General features: G+C 41.7%; 1 protein-coding gene across 1 annotated transcript; it reads left to right on the forward strand.

Annotated features, from left to right (window-relative positions):
* The first annotated feature begins 1,660 nt into the window (after window positions 1–1,660).
* Window positions 1,661–8,782, forward strand: CYP24A1 (cytochrome P450 family 24 subfamily A member 1). Its single transcript, XM_013128663.3, has 11 exons — window positions 1,661–1,897; window positions 2,001–2,191; window positions 2,551–2,644; window positions 3,396–3,492; window positions 4,673–4,764; window positions 5,538–5,649; window positions 7,052–7,197; window positions 7,524–7,690; window positions 7,878–7,956; window positions 8,367–8,561; window positions 8,672–8,782. Exons 1-11 carry the CDS (start codon window positions 1,676–1,678, stop codon window positions 8,780–8,782), a joined length of 1,506 nt encoding a protein of 501 aa, XP_012984117.3. The 5' UTR covers window positions 1,661–1,675.
* Window positions 8,783–17,748: the final 8,966 nt, after the last annotated feature.

The raw sequence follows: 17,748 nt of genomic DNA on the forward strand, positions 1-17,748 counted from the left end.
TCTGGACTTGTTCTAACAGTTCCATGTCCTTTTCATGTTGAGGACACCAGAACTGCACACATTACTCCAAGTGAGGTCTCACAAGAGCAGAGTAGAGGGGCAGGATCATCTCCTTCAACCTGCTGGTCATGCTCCTTTTGATGTAGCCCAGAATACAGCTGGCTTTCTGGGCTGTGAGCACACACTGAAGCCAGCTCTTGTTAAGTTTCTCATCTACCAACACCTCCAAGTCCTTCTCCGCAGGGCTGCTCTGAATTCTCTTCTCTGCCCAACCTGTAGGTGTGCCTGGTATTGCTTTGACCCAGGTGTAGGACCTTGCACTTGTCATGGTTCCCTAAAAACAAAAGAAAAAAACAACTAAATAATAATGCACGTCTTTGAACCAGCTTTAATTTTAAAGCCTGCCTCAAAAGTGCCCTCATCTTGTAGCCCTCATAGTATGATCTCATAGAAGAAAATCACTGGAATAGAGCGGCAAAACGAAGAACATACAAAAATCACAAAGTCTGCAGTGAGATGTCATGCTTTTGTACATTTTTCTCTGTAGTGATCATTGATACCTCAGTCTTTTATTATTATTTATTATTAATTTCACTGTGAGACCTGTGCCTTTATGGGTCTCAGGTTCCATGTCAAACCCATCTTCTGATTGTCCCTGGTCTAACATACCCATCAGTCTGCACACTCTGCATCTTGTCATCAGACAAATAAAGGGGATTAAGAGCTGAGTCACAAAATGCAGCTTGGGAAAGATGAGAAAAGGTAGTATGGGGTGGGAGAAATTAAGTCCTCATTGTCTTTCCTGGAAATCCTCTGGTTTATGGGAAGCTTTTTGTCTTACAGCAAGATCCACACACAACCTCTCTGACTTCTTTTGCAAGGAGAGGACAGAGCACTAAGGACCCAGCCACCCTGTGCTGCTCTGTCTGTACTAACACCTTTCCTGCCTTCACTTAGAATCTGAGGGTTACCCCTCTCTCTGAGGGTTATGGTGCAGTTTCCGATTAAAATCCTTCTGGAAATAACTGATTTTTGTCAGAATTAAATAAATGGCTGCTAACACTAAGAGTGAAGGGAATTCTGCCTTCTTAGAGGATGCACTCACATGCCCTTTTCATAAATAGGTGGTTAGTCAGCCAGATAGGGTAAGAGCAGCCCAACCACCAAACGCTGTTATTCCTCAGCTCCCTGCGTTTTTGTTTTTATTCCATCGTTCCAAAGTGCAGATGCTGAAGGAAGACTGAACTGCCCATCCACCTACACACTGTAGGATGAACACCGCAGCCCCCCATGCTTCATGCAGGTGTACCGGGGCCCCTTATAAATAAATAAGAGAAAGAGCTGAAGGGGAGCATCCGCACAACGCCCGCAGCTCAGCTCCGCCGGGCAGCGGGTGCCGATACCTGCCCCTTGGCTGCGGCAATCCCCTGGCAGGCCGGCGGGTCCGGGGCCTCAGCCAGGCCCCCGGCAGGGCGCTGGCGAGGGCGGCGCTGGCTCGGTGCCCTCCTGCCTCGCCTGAACCCTTTCACGAACCGCCTGCCCCGCGTCCTCCCCGGGCCGGGCCGGCCCCACCTCACCGCGCCCGGGGCTCCCATTGGCCCCAGACGAAAGTCCAGCGGGCCTCCCGGCTGCTATATATGTACCTATAGACGGATGGGTGCCTGTCACCGCGGCGATGAGCGGCTTCAGCATCCTCCTCCTCCGGCGCCCCGCCCTCACCTGCGGCCCCGCCGCGCACGCAACCTTAGGGCTGCGGCCACTGAGCTGCTACCTGCGAGCCCCTCGGAGCCGTGGGCACCCGCTGGCCGCACTGCCCGGGCCGCCCCGCTGGCCGCTGATGGGCAGCCTGCCCGACGTCCTCTGGAAAGGAGGGCTGAAAAGGCAGCACGACACGCTGGTGAGGCGGGCGGAGGGATGGGGATGCTGCGGCGGGGTGTGTGGGAGAGCCGGGAGCTGCCCGCACTCACCGGAGGGGGGTTCGGTCTCTTCTACATGCCCAGGCCGAGTATCACAGGAGGTTTGGGAAGATATTCCGCATGAAGCTGGGGTCTTTCGACTCAGTGCACATCGCAGCCCCCTGCCTCCTGGAAGCTCTGTACCGCCGGGAGAGTGCCTGCCCCCAGCGGCTGGAGATCAAGCCCTGGAAAGCCTATCGGGACTTTCGCGACGAGGGCTACGGGCTGCTGATCCTGTAAGTGGCGTCGGCAGCGCACCTGCAGAGATGCGGGGAGGGCCGCTTGCTCCCTGTGGTCTCCAAGGTGCCTGTGATGCTGAGGGAGGGAGGGCGAGCGAGCGGCCGCGGGGCCGGTCCGGCCTCCCCTGTGTGGCTATGCCCGCGTCTCCCCTCCCTCCCGGAGCCGGCTGCATCCCTTGTCCCCGAGAGGCGGCCGCGGCGTCAAGTTTGTGCCCGTTGGGGCGCTGAAGGCACATCCGCGCCCCGCGCTGCCAGGGAGGTCCCGATGCACATGCTGCTGGTTTTGGGCTGTTTGCTTCTTTCTTCCTTCTTTTAGCCTATCTCTTCCCAACCTGTCTGTTTTCAATTCGATCTAGGGAAGGAAAGGACTGGCAGAGGGTAAGAACTGCCTTTCAAAAGAAACTGATGAAACCCAGGGAAGTTGCGAAGCTGGATACCATGATCAACGAGGTATTGTGCTTTGAGAAAGTCTTTCTTTATTCCCCCTCCCTTGGAATCCTGGGGAAAAAAAAGCAGATAAAATGTTCCAGTTTACTTGGATAGCTGTTGACTACAGCAGTAAAACCAAGGGTTGATACTCTGGAATCAGCCAGGGAATAATAATGACAAATGGATTATCAGGGTCTGACCATAAATGTGACCACACAGTTGACATTGTCTGTCCCCCCAAGAATGGTAGGATTATTCCACAATGATACAGGCACCTGCAAGCTCAGAGTTTTTTCTTGTCTTTGTTGTATTCTGTATTTTTTTGCCTTTATTCCTTCATCCTCTTTAACCTTTGTGTTCCTCACTGAGTTTGAGGAGCATCTGCGATTAATAGCTTAATTCTCCTTATTGTGAAACTCCTACTGTCCCAGCATCAAATTGAAGCATTTCAACCTGTGGAGGAAAGCTCAGTTCATCAATGTACAAGCAGTAATAGCAAGAGAGTCATGTAAAATCCAGACATATTAAGACAGAGGGAAACTAAATCTCGTCCAAAGAACATAAATATTCCTCTCCTATGTGAGATTGTTATCTATTGAAAAGAAATATTCCTCTCCTATGTGAGATTGTTATCTATTGAAAAGAAATATTCCTCTCCTATGTGAGATTGTTATCTATTGAAAAGACAGCTGAAATGCTAAATTACATGGGGTTTTTATTAGTTGATGTCATTTTATTCCCTTTTATTCTCTCTCTTCTCTCCATCACTTAGGTCCTGGAAGACTTCATGCACAGAATAGATGACGTTTGTAACCACAATGGACAAATGGAAGATGTCTATTCAGAATTCAACAAATGGTCATTTGAAAGTAAGTTGGTTTTGCCTGAGAACTGTATATATTTTGTACCTCCTAAAGCATTTCAGTTGAAGTATGGTCAGTGAGAAATGTGTGGGCTGATCGTTTCCAAGCTATCACCTATGATATCAGGCAAAGTGGGTTGCAGAAAAGACGGGGACTAGCAGTACATGTGCAAAATTCAGCAGCAGGTATACAGACTCTTCTGGTCATCTATATCACTTCCAAAAAACCTCAAACATAAAAATGGCTTATAAATCCAAAGCCTGGGAGAATCGCAGTGCATTTATCTAGAGTGGGATCAGAAAGCACTCAACTGTTTTTGTCCATCTGATATTTGGTAGTTATCAGCAGCACAAGACTGATGAACCGATTCAATAACAGTGAAGTGTATTCATTGTAAACAAGGATTGGAAAATCCCCTTTTAAATGTTTACATTGGGATTGAGGAGCACTGGAATAAGTTACCAAGACAGGAGCCTCCACCTTTAGAAACCTTTCAGAGTACACTAAGGAACTGTGTGCCAGGAATGACTTAGGGCAGAAGAAACTGCATCAGTGGCTCCCAAAGGGAGGGATGGTCAGCCATAGTGTGGAACTGAGGCTCTGCCAGACACATCTGCTCTTGGCTGGCTCATCTCAGCAACCTGTGTACTGAGCTCAGAAAGTGTTTGGGTGTGGTTTTTCTTTCCACTCTGTGGTGATGGCTGCTTTTAGAAAGGGAAAAATAGGAAGTGACAGCTTTAAAACGAGAAAAAAGCAAGTGGAAAGAGGTGGAAGCTGGTGGAGTGTGGCATGCAGCCAGTGTTTGCAAGTGTTTTCTGGCTGTGGAAAGGGCCAGAAGATGCTGGAGTAGATGGCTTCTCCAGCTCCGGTTTTCTCTGACTCAGTTCTTTTCAGTAGCATTGCCAAATATGCCAGCTCTGCTTCGCAGAATGATCTGCTGCTTATGAGGGGATTCATGTAGTTATTCTTTTGTTGTGAAGAAACTGCTACTGTAAGGACACCTTAGCTAGACATACTGCTTCCTGGGTCTGAGACAAATGTGCAGAAGATGTTTTGAAGTGCTGCTCTCATAGGTGCATACCATAGAATGTTTTTCAGGCTAATCCAAGCCATTCCTTGATGAGAAATGGTGACACCATGCACCCTTCTGTTTATATCATTTAATTATAATATTGCTTAACAACAGGTATCTGTCTGGTGCTGTACAGAAAGAGGTTTGGTCTCCTACAGAAGGATGTAGAAGAAGAAAGTTTGAACTTCATCAAGGCAGTAAAAACGGTATGGAGGAGTCTTTACAGGGGCTATTTTGATTTTCTACTCTTATTACTAACGAGAGGGTACCTGAAAAAAGAAACTCAAGCTTCTGTGCCACAAGTGTATTGGCAGCCTTGCACATCCAAGGTGACACATATATGTGCAAAGCTAGCACTGAACATCTGATGGTCTCATTTATAAAATGCCTAAAGTTGTAGGGGAAAAATGTGTGGACATCAGGGTAATCCTGGAAATGGAGTTGTCAGGTTGGCTGGTTAACTTCCCTCTCTCTGTGAGACACCCATAGTGCAACATTGCTGTTTGTTGAGTGGGACTCCTGGAGTTGTGGGGGATTATGCAAATACACGGGGTTTGGAGGTTAGTCACTCCTGCAAGCACACCTGATGTGCATTTTGCTGCAATGTGGACTTGGGTGATATCCATCTGCCTAATTTTAGCCTAAAAAACTAGACCAGGTATCTGTCTTTTAGATGGCTAACTTTAGTTCCATCTGTTTTCAAGGGAGAGAGCGGCACTGCCAAAGAGTGGCTTGGCTCACTCTAAAACAGGTGCCTAAAATGGGATGAATCACTCACTGGAGATGCCTCCTAACCTCCACTGGCTGTTGCTAATTTTTTGCTGGATATGCTCCAAGTAGTTTGAGACCCATCCTTTTGGTCCAGGTTGGAATACCTGCCAGAATCTTGACTTCCTTAAAAACTGCTTCCTACTTTACAGTCTCATGTTGTTCAGAGATTGCAAGTAGATAGATTTCAAAAACTTTCTCTCCACCACAGATGATGGCTACTTTTGGAATGATGATGGTGACCCCTGTAGAACTTCACAAGGGTCTGAACACAAAAGTCTGGCAGGCTCACACAAAAGCATGGGATGATATATTTAAAACAGGTTATTGTCTTAAACGTGATATCTTCCCTTTGTCTCTGCTTCCTACTTGGTGGAATTAACTTCCTTCATACTTGCTACTGCCCTGTGCTGCTGTTCATTGCTGCCTTCAGCGTAGATTGAGACACTTGCTGCAGCTAACCACAAAGCTCTTCCAAGCATGAGAATACTGTTGTCTTATGACTAACACTTAGGTCTGCTTGTAGGGCAATACCTAATCCCCAGGAAAGCCCCAGAAATTTAGGAGCTAGCAATGCTGTGAGCCAACTTTAATCTGTCATAAAATTAAATAGTCAGAAAGTGTATAAACTCTTTAAAGGTGAGGTATATGGGTGAGAAAAGGGACTGCTCTCAAAGCACCACAAAGGGATTTATTTTCTTGAGAAACAAGAATTTTACGTACAAAAGCCTGTTGGCTTCAGTAAAACAAAAAAAGAGAAATTACAGGTTTTCAGAACAACCTGGAATATAATCTAAGGTCTTAAAAGCATCAGCAATTTAAATTCTAAGCTACAGTTTGGCTTTTTGACAACATTTTTGACAACAATGTCTAAGATGGATTTGCCTTCACATTACAAAAATTACTCTAACTCCAGATATGAAGTTCAGTTTCTCTTTTTCAGTATTTTTCTAGATAGTGACAGTTATAGGTGAAGATGGAGAGAGGGTTTGGCTCTGCATGACTGAGATGCTGAGCAATATATTTCTCTTAGTTATTTGAGTACTTGGTATGTCAGGACCTTTGGTCATGCCAGCCACATATGCACCTATTTATTGCTTCTTAGTTTATGGGCTTTAGGAAGGACACTTGAAACCAGTTTTGTCCAGAAAAAATAGTTTGACACCTTCATTTGACAGAAAGAGCTCTTTACTAGGAACTGCTCTAAACAACTGGGATATTCATGAGAGAGGGTAGCCAAAGTCTAGTCCTCTATATTTAAAAGCAAACGAACAAAATGTAAAAATTTAGCATCTATTTTTGCCTTATTTTAGTAAATCAAAGACTTCAATTTCCCCTCAGGGAGTCTGAGTGCTAAGTCTCTTTGATTTTCTAACACCTTGATCCCTTTGAAAATCCAAGCTAATAAATTTTACATGCTTGTATTGCTGTTTGCTAAATATTTCACTCAAGACATCAATGATTTCCATTACTAATTTAAGAAAGCAGAATTCCTAATAGTTTGCAGAAGCTCCTTCAGTTCAGAAGTGATTTTTGTGATCTAGTTATTTTTTTTGTCTAAAAGGTGAAAATGCCATTATTTATTCAGTATAATGCTCATCGCTTGACAAAAGAGCACAGCTTGGTATCTTCTTTCAAAATCATGCATAAAACATGCTTTTGCTTTTATTATTACAGTATTTATAGTGATTTTCCATTAGTCACCTCCTGCTCCTCCCTCCTCAGCCAAGCACTCCATTGACTGTCGACTGGAAAAACACTCTGCAAACCCTCAGGAGGATTTCCTGTGTGACATCTATTCTGGAGGACAACTTTCCAAGAAGGAGCTGTATGCTGCCATCGCAGAGCTTCAGATTGCTGGAGTTGAAACGGTAAGGCTGCCTTTCCAAGAGCTCTCTAAAATTAGCACCCTTCCAACTCCCTGCTTTCTTCCGTCACCTAACCATCACAACATTTGAGAGTGAGCTCATCCTGTAGTACCTTTGGTGGCCTACGTGCAAGTCAATTTTTACCTGAAGTCACTAAATTATTCCTTCTGTTCAGTACTCCTAAAGAACAACTGGGATGGCTCATAACCCTTTAGGCTTGCAAAATACTGCAAAACAGCGACCAGCCATAGAGGCTGCTTTGAACTTTTGGAAACTTTGTTTCTGTCACCACCAATGGAGGTCTTGCATTTCTTTTTGCTTTGTTTCAGACGGCCAATAGTTTACTATGGGCTTTGTATAACATTTCACGAAATCCGCATGTTCAGCAGAAGCTTTTACAGGAAATACAGAGTGTTTTGGCTGCTAATGAGGGTCCAAGTGCTGAGAACCTGAAAAATATGCCTTACCTAAAAGCATGTCTGAAAGAATCCATGAGGTAAAGTTCTCAAATAATTTGCAAAAATCAAAATGATCACAAAGGTTTTTACCAACCAGTGTGTACTAAGGAGAAAGAATTTTCTAGTATATATAATTTTGTTCACCTTTCTGGTTAAGGGAAACTATGATAACTACAGGAAGAAAAAATGTTGGAAATTTAACCCATTTTGTTTCTTTCACTGTAGATTAACACCTTCGGTGCCATTTACCACTCGCACCATTGACACAGAAATGGTTCTGGGAGATTATCAGCTGCCCAAAGGGGTAAGTCAAATTAATTTACCTTACTAGAATATGTTGTCATTGATTAACTGTCCTTAAACCATTGAAGTTGGTCATATTTCAGTCTCAAAATAACAAGGACAAATCCCTTAGAATTTGCACCAAGAATTCCCATAAACGGAAAACCATACTTGCCTGCACTGCCTTTGGAGTTAGACAAAAATAGCTTTGCGTGCTATTTCAATTTTTTTTTGTCAAATTTTCCCATGATTTTCTGAGAAAATTATGACCTTTTTGGTGTTGGAATTAATCTTTAGAGAATTATGCAACGTCTAATGTGGAAACTGCCTCACCTTTACTGTTAAATTATTTTGTTCCATTAACAATCTAATTCCCTTGGTAGCTCTAAGCCAATTTGTAATGAGACTCTCTTTCTATTGCTTTGTTTATAGACCATACTAATGATAAATAGCCATGCCTTGGGTTGCAATGAAGAGTACTTTCATAGCTGGACTCAGTTTAAACCAGAGCGCTGGTTTCAGAAAAACTTAATAAATCCATTTTCTCATGTTCCATTTGGCATTGGGAAGAGGATGTGCATCGGACGCCGCATTGCAGAGCTACAGCTTCACTTGGCTCTTTGCTGGGTAAATACTCTAAAAATGGCATTCCACACACAGTGCCTGGTTGTTCAACATGTAACCTAATGAGAAGATCTAGAAGCCATAGCATGCTGACCAAAATGTCTGTGTTTCAGCTCGTTCGCAAATACCAAATTGTAGCAACTGACGACAAACCAGTAGAAACACTCCATTCAGGAATACTGATTCCCAGCCGGGAGCTTCCCATTGCGTTTCACAGGCGATAAGGTATGTGCCTAAGGGTTTCTTGAGTGCAGGATGCTTTTCTTTGAACCTTGTTTAGAATTTTCATAGGATCACAGAGCAGATGTCTGTCTAAGCTTTACTCTCACAATGTGAGATTTATTAAACACCATCACGTTCTCTTATTTTTAACAGAAAATATTCCATGTACTAAGAACACAAGTTTTGTACTTATGACTCTGAAGTTAGCTGTCAAGTTTTAAACTTCATGGGAGCATGTCTTCTGTGCATGGTGCAGATCGGAACCAGGGAAATCAAAATGTATATACCATTGGAGAAAACAAAATAATGGCTATTATTATACCTTCTCCACTGCATTTCTAGAATTTATTTCCTGGAAAATGGCATTTGATTTTGAGCATCAGTGCACAGATTAAAGAGAAAATTCCCTAGTGAAGGAGGAATGCACCAGTGCACTACGGAGTTTTGATAAGAAAAAAATATTTTAGGCAGGAGGGCAGAGAAAAGAAATACCCATTTGTAAATAGCGATGCAATGTTGGAACTTATTATACAGTTTTTCTTCCAAAAAAATTAAATGCAAGATTTTCTCTGCTCTCAAGTTTATACAAAAAAAAAAAAAAGATAAAATACCTTATTTGTGTAAAAATCTAAATGGGAAAACTGGGTCTTTGGTCTAGAATTAAGTTTTCAAATTAGAACTCAAGTGACATTTAAATACTGTGAGAGAGATTTTTTTTTGGCCGGCCATCACCACAGGAGAGAAATCCCCCAGTATAATCTGAATCAGGGTATTAATTCCTTTAACTGAAGTTTGTTTAGGGCTATTTCCTTTTAAATAATCGATCACTCTGTAGATTCTTTTTCTGTTTAATACAGCTTGCAGAAAATAAATGACACCCTTGCTGCTGCCTTCTCTGGAAAAATGCCTATCAACTGGGAAAGTCAGAGCCTATGGTAACCAGTGGAGAAACTGCTACACACATCCCTCGAACAACTGCTGAGCCAGAAATGGCACCAAGAAAATCTCCCATACTGTTTTATTGGGAGAATGTGGTTAGTTAGTTCAGCTGTGCTTAGCAGTGTTAAAAGGAAAGAAAAATACCATGCACGTTCATATACCTATGTAAATACACTGATTTAGTGCAGCTGAGGGGGACTGTACAGGGTAGAGCTTGATAGTGAGCTGTGCAGTGTTATGTATAGTTCTTATTAGTGACCAGTGAAATTAGTATAGCCTGAAGCTGTTCAACAGGCTGGCTTGGAAAGAGCTGCCTTCCAGTCTGTGGGTATCAAACAGGACACCTGGGGAACAACAGCCCCAACTGAACTGCCCTGTTAGCTCAGAGCTGAGGAGCTTTGAGAAGTCAGCTTAAGGGAAAAGAAACTTACTTAGTCTTTATCAAGTTGCCAATGTTGTGAATTAAACTGAGACGTAAGATGGCAGTCTGTAGCAAAGGTAACAACAGGGCTTAAAAATTAGGATAAAGAAATATACTTTCCCTAACATTATACACTTCCTTAATAACAGGGAAATAAGGACAAAGGGGTATAACAGGATTTATTCCTCATTCCTGCACAGTACTTTGATTCCAGCAGTTGCAGTACTATTGAGTACAGAGTATACTGCTGCATACTCTGCTCTTACCCATAGAGTTTCATGCCTTCAACTCCCACACAAGTCATTTTATCATGACTTTATTGCAAAACCTTAGTGGTCTTTTATTACATGAAAGGCCTCATCCATAAATAGAATCACTAGAATCCTATGGGTTCTGCCACTATTAAATGATGATTATCCTAACAGGATAGTAACTTTATCAATGAGTAATATAAAATATGTGTTTCAAAGAACCACAGGAAATAAGGATCCTAAATGCTTTTAAGAGGTCTGTTTCTTGTGAAGATTTCAATATCTGTATCTGAGGGTTAAAGTTGTCATTGCCCTGCATGTCATACCGTGTGTTAGCTGTTACAGCCACTAGTGTATTTTCCCATGATGCAGTTTCAAGTACAGGTTTATATATATGACATGAATGGTTATTTTTATTTTTTTTACATTCTGAAATGTTACAACTTCATGGCATTTGTTGGTCTGTCTCCTGCATCTTTTAGTTTTCCTCTGCTGTTTGTAAGCTGCTGCAGTATTACAATGTGTAAAGTGATTTGTGTGTTATCTGAACCTTTCTAGTCAATTTGGTAATAGTAAATTTTATAATAAAATAAAGATTTCTATTTTTTTGTCTATAAATAGTCTTCCGTAGTTTACTATAAAGTCTTTGTAGCATGACAAAAATCTTGTCATTTGTGGTAACTTCTTGCAACAAGTTGCCGTGGTGCTTTCATCCCTCCGCTTAATCACCTCCATAGGCTAGGACTTGAAATTATACAAAGTGCAGTTACTGTAATGCAACAGTGAAAAACTTCCTCTTTATGATACCCCCAAGCTGCTTCACTGTGGCTGTAATGACACCCCAGCTGGGAAACTGTTTGCAAAGCCCAGCTCTGGTGGGAGGATGCAGTGAGCACTGCCCAACACCTGGCCAGCTTTGGTGTGGTGGATCCCAGCTCAGCAAGTGCAGGGGTGTAATGCCCTGCAGCATGGAGCTTTGATGCCAAACTCCTTTTGTGCCATTAGTCTTGCTATTCCTTCAACCTAGGCTAGCCCCACTACTTGGGAATGTGTTAAATCCATGCTGACAGCCTGTTTACCCCTAATCCTATGAGATGTCAATGACCAATAAAGTTAGGAGGCTTCCTGCATGCACAGCATAGTCTGAACACGTTTCTCCCCAGCAGGCACAGTACTGAGGTCTCCAGGGATGACACTGTTACATTTCTCTGCCATTATGACAAGATAAAATCAATATAAAGTTTTGAGGAAGGATGAAAATAGTTTGAAGCTTTGCAGGATCAAAAGAAATGATGGATATGAAAAAGTGTCACCGATCCAGCACCGTGACTGACAGCTGGGTGGTTACACAAAGAGCAAATCTGACAGTTATCAAACCCATGCTGTCAGTGCCAAGTGAAGGCTGCCTCTGGCTGAGCGAGTGGTGGTGTAAGAAAAACCATACAGCACTCTGCGAGCATGTCACTCCTCTGAAGATCATATTGCAATGTGTCCTTTGGAGTGACTGTGGTTTGTGTTGCTGAAACTAATCTGAGAGCTGGGAGCACTGAGTGGGCTGAGAGACTATTGGTCTCGCATGATCAATGGGAAGCTTTGGCAGCTCCCCTGAGGTGCAAAACGATGTGCAGAGATCTACACAAGGTGCTACAACAAGAATATGCACTAAGTCTCTTGTTATATTGTTTATAGTATATAGTATTATAAACAAATATTACTCCTTAGAGCCAATGGAGTTGTGCCAATGTGAAACAAGTGTTAGCAGAAAGCAAGGTCTTTTGTTCAATTCCAGGCACATCACGCTGCACACAAATGTTCCAACGGTTTAACTTTTAAAGACAACCAAAGAGAAGAGTTACAATCTAGTTGCAGTGACCTTGACAGCCTAGTTATCAGCTATTTTGAAATCCTTTATTGCTTCTGTATAGTAAATCAGAGGTTCATGCTTACTGGAATACTAATTATTTTCACTATTTAAATTCAGTGGACTCAAAGATCTACACAAGCGTTGCTCTGAGGTTTTGAGCAACAAATGCATGCTGTCTTCTGGATATCTAAAAGTACAATATCCACCGACCTGGAAAACCTTGTTCCGGAAGCTTTGTAGATTTTCAAGTTCCTGAAGTTTTCAAAGAACTTAATTAATCTGCTACCTCAAAGTAAATGTCCAAAGCAATTTAGCTAGGAAATAGGTAATTATCAAACTACACAGATAATGAATGACCAAGCCAGACTTCAACATTGAGAAACCCATATGGCTTGCTCTTTCTCGTATTTCAGAAATCCAGCGTGATGCTTCTGAGATTAATAAATGTCCATGAAACCTTTCATCTGTGGTCAGCTGGATACATTCAGTTCAGTTCTTTGCTTCTTTGAAGTAGTTTGCTCATTCAGAATGACTTACGAGAAAGACAATGACACAACTACTTCCCTGTTATAGTTTCTTACACTTACTCCTCAGAGGCAGATAGCTGGATTGTAAAATTAATGGAATTAATTGGCCTCCACATTAACTTTCTCAACAAGGAAGGAAACAAGGTTTACCTATCCAAAAGAAAAGCAATTCTGTTCAGGCTTTAGGCAGGTTAGTGAGAATGATAAAAATGAAGTTGGAGTCAATTTATCTGTGGGGATTTTTATGAATAGATGTCAGTTTTCAGGACTGACAAGCTGGCATTTTTCGTACATGTCCTGCTCAATATAAGCTGTCTGTTTCACACTGCTCTGAGTCAGGCTTTGCATACACCTCTCAGTGCTGTGATTAGATGACAGATAAGGTGTTCTAGTTTGCCTCCTTGTATACTGAGAAAGAGCCTTGCTCTCAGCAGCTAGAGGTAGGATTCAAAGCTGTGTCAATGCTGACTTTAACTGATGGGGCAAAATAACCCAAGCTCTGAAAGAAATAACTCTGCAAGATGCTCACAGATAAAGTTCATTCTAGAACAAATTGTGGGAGAATAACTTTGCACATGCTTAGCTTTAACTATGTGAAACATCACATTGACCTCAGTGAGGCTGTATGTGCTCATGTGGGGGTTTTACTGTATTATCGTTATTTCCAGCATGCCATTTGTGGCAAACATGCTCAAAATTCATGTAAGGGTTGTAGCTTTAGAGGAAAAAGCTGCCTTTTTACTTCAGATAATTGAAACAAAGAGCCTGTTGAGATTGAAACTACAAGCAGTCTCATTAATCTCCTGCCCTGTATTGTTCTGATAACTTGTGGATTGATATACCATCGTGTGGGTGGCTGTATTCAAATTTTTTTGGTGTGTCCTCCTAGGCATGGCTTGGGAAAAAGCATTAATATTATATTATGAAACTGAGCAGTATACTTACATTTAATCTTGGGTGTTTCTGAGTGTCAACTGAGAGTAAAAAATAGAGTGATGCTGAGTTGTTTTGTCACAGAAACAGCACATGTCCTGTCCTTTCTGCTGATGTTCCTACCTCCCAGCTCTCTTGTACTGTAGCTCAGGGCTGCAGTCTCACTGCCTTAAATCCCTTTCATACATTGCAATATAAACCAGTAATACATTTGTTGACACTGTGAAATGTAAGCTAACACAAAACTGGTATCAATCATTACAGAATCAGTACAATTATTTGGCCAGGGAAGTGTAACCGTTACTGATGGAGACCACATTTGGGATCTGGTTCAACATTACAGTGTTCTTTTTCCAAGACAGCCCAACTCTCCATGTGAATATTACTGCTCGCTTCTTTCTTGTCTATCTAGAAGTGCATTAACACCTCATGCTATACCTATCTGCACCTAAATCTCTATATTTCTATATTCTTTGCTAGCAGAGGAAGGACTACATTGACTTCCATCTCTTGTCCATATTTTTTGCCTCAGCTGTAAGATCAGTAGCCTGTGGCTTTAAAACAACAAAAAAGTTAAACTTTAGCTATAGCATTAGTGTTCAGAAGGAGACTTTATAAAACTTTACATCATGGGGTTTGGATGGAGCTGAACACTTATAGAGCAATCCTCCTCCTGACAAGGAAAACAACAAGACTTCTTCATGAGGCAGAATATTTTTCTCCAAGGGATGATGTCAAAACAGGTGTGGAATGGGATGCAGTTTATAATCAGGGTAAATTGTATCTCGTTTTCATGGGCATGTTCCTCTCAGCATGTTCCAACTCCTTGCCTCTAATTATTCAGCATGTTGAATGAACTCCAGGCACCACATATCAGAGAAGGGAAGGCAGTGGAGACTGCTTCTGGCAGGGAGCACAACAAGGCTATAAAAGGAACTCTGAGTGCAAGAGTTACCCCTTGGTCATCTCCAACTGTTATGCACATTTATTATATACTTTACCTTCCACTATCAAATTAGGTACCCAGAAACTTGATTGTAAATCAAACAAATCACATCCGATTTACCCTGCAATTGAACTGTGTTTCACATAAAAGAGGAGACAGGAGAGAAGCAGGAGAATGGTGCATGTCTTGATTACCTTAAACTAAAGGGGATCCTCATTGTCAGATGGACTTCCAGTTGCACAGTGTGGCTCAAGCTGAAGAACCGAAAAATGTCATCCAAATTTAATGTAAATAATGAAAGAATGTAAATAATGGAAGGAAGTTTGAAAAACTCCCAGCTCAGGCAGTATGGACTGCACTTATCTAGACATTCAAGTTCCCACAAAAAACAAAAAAACCCTTATTGTTTATCTCAGTTACACCAATGGGAATCACAAACAGTGTTGCAGATGAGGTCAATGCCTGAATCAAGCACAGTCCCACTTGGTTCAAGGCAAAGGTACCCACATATCTGATCAGGTGTGCCAGCCAACAGCCAGCTTGATCCGTGGGCAAAAGCCATCCTCAGTCCTAAAACTGGGAGCTGCTTTGGCAGGAGCATTCAACCGCAGGCTGCAGATACCCAACTACTCTTTGTCAATGCATTCACTGCTCTGAGGTTGCACCAGATAGGGTTAAACTGGCCCAGGAGAAGGCCTCAGCTGGGACTCAGGTTTTAGTCATTTTAAATGGGGCCTGCAGAGCATAAGTTGAATAAGGAAGACTTTGGGAGCAAGACTGTGGGCAGGATAACATTGTAGGCAGTTGGGTTCACACACATTTTCTCTGTTCAGGAGATGCCAAGTTTTGGTGCTCCAGAACTAGTCTGTCTTCCCTCTGGCTATGTTTGAAAGTCAGAGCAATAGAAAAGAAAAGCTATAAATATGCATTGCTCCTTGTGACACACACATTCAGTATCTCATTTCAATGCAAGTGAAAAGCTTCAAAGCACACCCGACTAAAAAGAACCCAACCAAACCAAAGATAACAAAACAGGAGATACCTTGTATGTAGTCACTAAACACCCTGATTTAAATTTCTCAAGTAATTGAACAACCTGGACATATTATTAAATCCTTATCAGGAGCTTCCACTGTAGTTTCTCCTTTTAATAAGTGTACAAGAAGTTGGAATGCCACTGAAAATTGGTTTTAATCATTAAAGACTAAACCCCAGAGCATCTTGGATTTTTTACCTGATGGATGCAGGTTGTGCAGCTTGCAGAACTGTGAAATGCTTAAATAACTTCAAAGAAAGAAAAATTAGCTGCTCCTTAAACATACTTCACATACTTGAATTGCTCATGATACCTGACCCACAGCAATATACCCTTATTAAATAGCTAATTCTGGGTGCTAATTTTTCATAATAGAAGTTTTCCTCCTTTAAAATTAAATTGAATTCAATGCTCTGTTTGAATATCATCACAGGATGAATCAGACAGGTATTTTCTCACAGCAGTGTTTCACTAATGACATTTTTCAGTCATCGCAGTGAATGAAACACTTGGGTATGTCATAGAGTCATAAAACAGCTTCAGTTGGAAGGGACCTTTAAAGATTATCTAGTCCAACCCACCTCCCTGCACTGAGCAGGGAGATCTTCAACTACGTGTATAAAAAATGTTCAAAAGCCTATAATGAGCACTGATAACATCTCTAAAAATACTCAGTAAAAACTCAGGATATTTTCTTCACAAGGTTAGTGACCAAATAAAAGTTTTTATGGAACTGAGTTTCTGCTAAGAAATTTCAATTTTACATTCTAATACAAATTATCCATCAGTAAATGAGGAAGATGTTACTTGAGAAGTGAAAAGTAAAGGAATTTTGGGGTGTTTGGTTTTAGGAAGGGAGGTGTACAGCAGTGTCTAACATTTAGCTTTGAAGAACATAAATCAATGGGGGAACAGAAATTTGTTACATAACACAAAATAACGCTGGGTTGTCATCAAGGAGGATATTAAAAAATCACGTTTTGGTACATATCAAAAGTATCCATCCCTGCAGAGACACTTTAGAATAAATACTGTATTTTTATGAAGAAAAAGATAATTTCTGCCCATGAATGATCTATTTAATAAAATGATGCTATTGTTCTAAGTGACAAGAGTCCAAGTGTACTTTGCTATCAATGGCAACCAACTCAATTCAAAACAGTGCTCCATGCAGATGTTCAGTTATCATGATTTATCTATTTTAACATTTGAATAAAAGAAAGAAATGTTAATTGGCCTAAGGATAACTCTAAGATTTTTTTTTCCTCACCAACTTCCAGAAAAGAGGAAAAATAAAAGATACATTCATATTATTAGAATTTGGCTCCATGTCAGGTATTTGCTTTTCCTAAGAAAATGTAATATTTCTAGGTTCGTGTCTAAGTGCATTCTCTTTAAAAGACTGATAAAAAGTGCATACTGAGGGAAACATCTGCAGTGAAATGCAATATTGCTTTGTCAAAATTGCTTTTTGCATCCAGAAGCAATGCCGCATCTTTGTGGAGGCTTCTGCTCAACCCGCCTGTCTATTAAATGCCTAGTTACGTTCAGATTGTAAAAGACTTTTCAGGGAGAGAAAGTGCACTAGAGTTACAAGAAGAATGCAGGCCCATAATTGTAAGGATATTTTTGGAGGTTTCTGAGGTGCCTTTATAAATGATGCTTTCATTGTTGATTTAGCCATCTAGGGCTTCCATTATATTAGCTCTCAGTGAGAGTTAAAACTCTGCAGCCTCTTCTGAAAATGGAAAAGACTTGTCCTAGAAGCCATTGACACCAATTCAAAAGAGCAGCTAGGGTAGTTGTGTGATTTTTTAGGTGTGGTTAGCTAACCTCCAATAAAAGCCCCATGGAGATTGCACCCCAAGAGAGCTTTGTGGGTTCACAGACTAGTCATGGGCTGTCATCACCCACCCCTCTCATGACCGTGTATCCTGCTGTTTCTCAACCAGGAGACTTTCATCCAAACAAAGCCCTTTTTTGCAGGTAGGATCAGAGAGCTTCTCTGATTCACCACTTAGCTACAAAACTGTTGGAGTCAACAGCAGGAA

The sequence above is a fragment of the Melopsittacus undulatus genome, chromosome 10, assembly GCF_012275295.1.
Source record: "Melopsittacus undulatus isolate bMelUnd1 chromosome 10, bMelUnd1.mat.Z, whole genome shotgun sequence".
In the NCBI taxonomy this organism is placed as follows: domain Eukaryota; kingdom Metazoa; phylum Chordata; class Aves; order Psittaciformes; family Psittaculidae; genus Melopsittacus; species Melopsittacus undulatus.